We start from the raw sequence: 3596 nt of genomic DNA, 5'->3' as shown, positions 1-3596 counted from the left end.
TGTTTGTTTTGTTTTCCTCCCTAGCGATGGCACGTGCATAGATGTTGGCTCGATACTTTCGCTGGCGCTTGGGATTTTATACTTGCGCTGTTTTTTCTCTTCGGCGCTGGCACGGTCATACCGCGAATTGTACTCTCTGAGATTCGAGTTCGAAAGTACGTTTAGCATGTGCAGCAACCATTTAAGAGATAACATTCGAAATTAAGTTTTTGGCGGGGTTCATTAATTTAGAAAACTACGTTAATCAGCGAAAACTGAGGGTTAAACAAAGAAAACGTTGAAACTATTGATTACGCTTAGCGATTTTTTATTTCAAAATATCAAACTTGATGGTAAAAAACAAGATTTAAGGTTTTTAAACCTTATTGAATTGCACAAAGTTTTCCGACTGATGCTTGATGTACGATTTGCGACAGTCCATATCATCAGCAGGACGATTGTGTGGAGCCCAGACAGGCTCGCCCACAAAATAGCGACGAGTTCTGATAAAGTTCTAAGGAAAAACAATACAAATAGTTTTTGTTTGTATATAAGATTGTCAAAATAACTTACATTGATATCCAAAGTAAAGCGGTGATAGATGCCAGCGGGTATAATGATCAGATCTCCCTTCACAACCTTAATACGCAACCAGTTGTCCTCATTGCTATAAGGAATAAATAGTTTTTCGATTCCAAAGCGATTTTAAAAATGTTATGACATTATAATTTTAAAAAAAATTAGTTGTGATCAGTAAGAAGGTGAATGCCTGAACTAATTAGTTGGGAAAATGTGGCTGGGATTCTATAAAATGCGGTGTAAATAAACAAAACTTACTCGCGAACATCAAAGTAACCAGATCCATCCAATATCAGGCGAATTTCCTCATCCGTGTGCAGGTGTTCGGTGAAAAAGGCTTTCAACTTGTTGGCGTAGTCTGGAAGGCACTTCTCCGAGCAGGTGATCTGTAATAAATCGAAGTTTACTTAGGTTCGTTATATATTTTTTGAGGAAACACCGATCTTGCCTCATCATCGTAGGTGTAGCCACGTTGTGCCCTCAATTCCGTGAGGGTATTATCGCTCTGGTACTCGTCCGCATTGATCTGCAAAAGTGAATGATCAAGATAAGCTCGCCCCCAAGGTCACTTGAGGTTTACAAAGTCGCAGTTTCGCTTTTCACTTGCCTTAAAGTATTCCACGCCGGTCTTCTGGTACAGATCCTCCAGTTCCAAGTAGGCAGGCGGATTGCGGTGGTGCTCCAGGCGCTGATCGGTTTCCTCCGTATCCATATACCAAACCTGCACCATTTTGGACTGTTTTAAACGGGTTTTCACGAGCAACTAGCAACAAATAGATTAAACAAGAAAAATTCAACTGCCATCAGCTGTTCGTTTTCGAATTTTCGAACTAGATAACAGACGCTCAGTCGAATGCCGCTAGTGCTGTTAGCTTAACATTCGAAAATGAATGCTGTTAGCTTAGTATTCGAAGTTGTGCTAGTTTAAAAACTTCATTTTTGAAATATTCGATTTGAAAACACAAAATAATCATATGTTTAATAACCTTTAAAGTTTGTTTTGATTCAATATTACTCTTTATTATTTTACGATATATATAAGATTTTTGGGCAGTTTAATTTTTGTGTTTTGAATTTAATTGAATCTGTGGCCTGCAATTTTGCCTCTCGGTACTATTATCTAGTTTAATTTGTGTAGTCAGCAGACAGTTTGGTACTAACAATTATTTAGTACGCGAAAATGCTAGGTTTCTGGTTTTATGTTACATTTATTGACGTTACAAAGAAGCACCGGATTACGCAGTCAGTTTGGACAGTTCCTCGCGCAGCTCGGCAGTGTCGATGGCTTCCTTCGCTTGCGATTGCGGCTGGGCTTGGGCCTGGGACTGGGCCAGGAGGCGGGCACAGCTCTTCTTGTGCATGAACCAATGCAGCCGCTGGCACTCGCGATCGCAATACTGCACCGCCTTGCACTTGGAGCACTTCTTGTCCGGCTTCTCGGCGCCGCAGGTGCTGCAGTAGTTGCCCTCGTCCTGAAATTAGACTACCAGATTAGAAATGAATCATTCGATTATGAGATCATGAGACCCACCGTAATCCACCTCATCCCATTGATGGCATTTCGCAGGACAGTCAGTGCTGGTGGTGCATCTTTGGCGCCAAATTGCGTGGCGATTTGCCGGAAGATGGTGCACTCTCTCACTGGAAACTCCCTGGCGCACTCGCGCAACGTGTATTCCACATAGTCCAGCTGGCCCAGCTTGTTCTCCTTGAGCACCCGCTTCACAAACAACTCGATGAAATCGTTCTTGTTCGCATCGCCCGCCTCCTCGACACCTTTCTCCTTGTGCTGCGCCTTGAACTGCTCCTCGCAGCGTATTAGTTCGGCCAAAATCCAGCCCTGATAATGGAACTTGAAGGCCAGCAGCTCGTTGAGGTCATGCGACTTCTGCATCTCCTTTTCGCACATCAAAGCCAGCGTCTTGCGCAGACTGGACAGGATCCTAAGTAGTCCCAAGGACTGCACATTCAGGGCAATCCTCACGGGATGCAGGTTGATTTCGGTGACAAAGGCGTGGAACGATTTGAGTAAGCTGGGTGGTATATGCGGCTCCGTCTGCTGGCCATGCACTTGGGTGTAGTACTCCAAGCTCGACTGGGTCACATAGTTGTTGATGGTCTCCACACATGCGTGGTTGCCCACAAAGGCGGCCATTTGGGCGGCGGTCCTGTTGACACTATTCAAGCTGCCCGGTTTGATGCCCGCATCCAAAAGCAGCCGGCACACATGTGTATTGCCCGATAGAGCAGCGAAATGCAGTGGCGTATAATCAGCTCCATGCTGATTGAGGTTTACGTCGGCACCCTGTGGAAAAAGAGGCGGTTAGTACTATTCAATGTTTGGAGCCCAAGCGGTGGTTGGCTGGCAGATGTACCCACCATGTCCAGGAGCAGCTGCACCGCCTCGCGGTTTCCCTTGTAGCTGGCGTAGGCCAAACACGACATCCCGGTGTGGTCCACGAAGTTGACATTCCTCACTCCGCCCAGCAGCTGCTTGAATCCACTGGTGTCATTCTTGGCCAGGTAATCCAGCAACTGGCGCTGCACGTCGTCCAGCTGTTCGATCTTCTTGCTCTCCTCGGTCATTGTGGTTCGATTGTTTGTTTTTGTTGGGTTTTTTCAAGTGCTCTTCGGAAAATGGAAATCAAGAAAACTCCACTGTTTTCGGCGTGCTTACAGCGATAGTGGCGGCGTTTCGCAACACTGTCCGCCGGTTGGCGTGCGATATATAGTTACGATATGGTACAATAAGAAACTAAATGAAATAGCATATGTACCTTGAGTTTTACAAAATCAGAAAACATGGAAATTGGCATGCATATATGGAAAAATTATAGGAGACAAGTTAGAAAGAATATAAGTATTATATTCTTATATTTTTTTGTATTGTTATATTATAATATATAATACAAGTTTTTTAAGAAATTTTTGTAAGTTTCAGTTAATTGGTATACTAATTTTATACTTTGCCACATTTGTTTCTTTTTGAAGCATACACATTTTTTTTTAGCACAAATATATATATCTTGAAACACACA

General features: G+C 43.5%; 2 protein-coding genes across 2 annotated transcripts; both read right to left on the bottom strand.

Annotated features, from left to right (window-relative positions):
- Positions 1-284: 284 nt before the first annotated feature.
- LOC117139851 (1,2-dihydroxy-3-keto-5-methylthiopentene dioxygenase) lies at positions 285-1367 on the bottom strand. The gene is made up of 5 exons (XM_033302498.1): positions 1166-1367; positions 1007-1084; positions 817-944; positions 553-646; positions 285-493 (listed from the first exon to the last, which is right to left on the bottom strand). Exons 1-5 carry the CDS (start codon positions 1286-1288, stop codon positions 356-358), a joined length of 561 nt encoding a protein of 186 aa, XP_033158389.1. The 5' UTR covers positions 1289-1367; the 3' UTR covers positions 285-355.
- Positions 1368-1746: 379 nt separating this feature from the next.
- LOC117141171 (ankyrin repeat and MYND domain-containing protein 2) lies at positions 1747-3258 on the bottom strand. The gene is made up of 3 exons (XM_033304507.1): positions 2938-3258; positions 2090-2863; positions 1747-2030 (listed from the first exon to the last, which is right to left on the bottom strand). The coding sequence occupies exons 1-3, from the start codon at positions 3142-3144 to the stop codon at positions 1794-1796; spliced, it is 1218 nt and encodes a 405-aa protein (XP_033160398.1). The 5' UTR covers positions 3145-3258; the 3' UTR covers positions 1747-1793.
- Positions 3259-3596: the final 338 nt, after the last annotated feature.

The sequence above is a fragment of the Drosophila mauritiana genome, chromosome 3L, assembly GCF_004382145.1.
Source record: "Drosophila mauritiana strain mau12 chromosome 3L, ASM438214v1, whole genome shotgun sequence".
NCBI lineage: Eukaryota > Metazoa > Arthropoda > Insecta > Diptera > Drosophilidae > Drosophila > Drosophila mauritiana.
The sequence above is the reverse complement of the archived record's forward strand: the minus strand, read 5'-3'. Positions and strand labels throughout refer to the sequence as shown.

Coding starts and splice junctions, on each gene's coding strand:
- LOC117141171 (XM_033304507.1), bottom strand. CDS start 3,144: ATGACCGAGGAGAGCAAGAAGATCGAACAGCTGGACGACGTGCAGCGC. Junction 2,864..2,937: donor TGCAGCTGCTCCTGGACATG/GTGGGTACATCT, acceptor CTTTTTCCACAG/GGTGCCGACGTAAACCTCAA. Junction 2,031..2,089: donor ATGGGATGAGGTGGATTACG/GTGGGTCTCATG, acceptor GTCTAATTTCAG/GACGAGGGCAACTACTGCAG.
- LOC117139851 (XM_033302498.1), bottom strand. CDS start 1,288: ATGGTGCAGGTTTGGTATATGGATACGGAGGAAACCGATCAGCGCCTG. Junction 1,085..1,165: donor CCGGCGTGGAATACTTTAAG/GCAAGTGAAAAG, acceptor TCACTTTTGCAG/ATCAATGCGGACGAGTACCA. Junction 647..816: donor GGTTACTTTGATGTTCGCGA/GTAAGTTTTGTT, acceptor TATTCCTTATAG/CAATGAGGACAACTGGTTGC.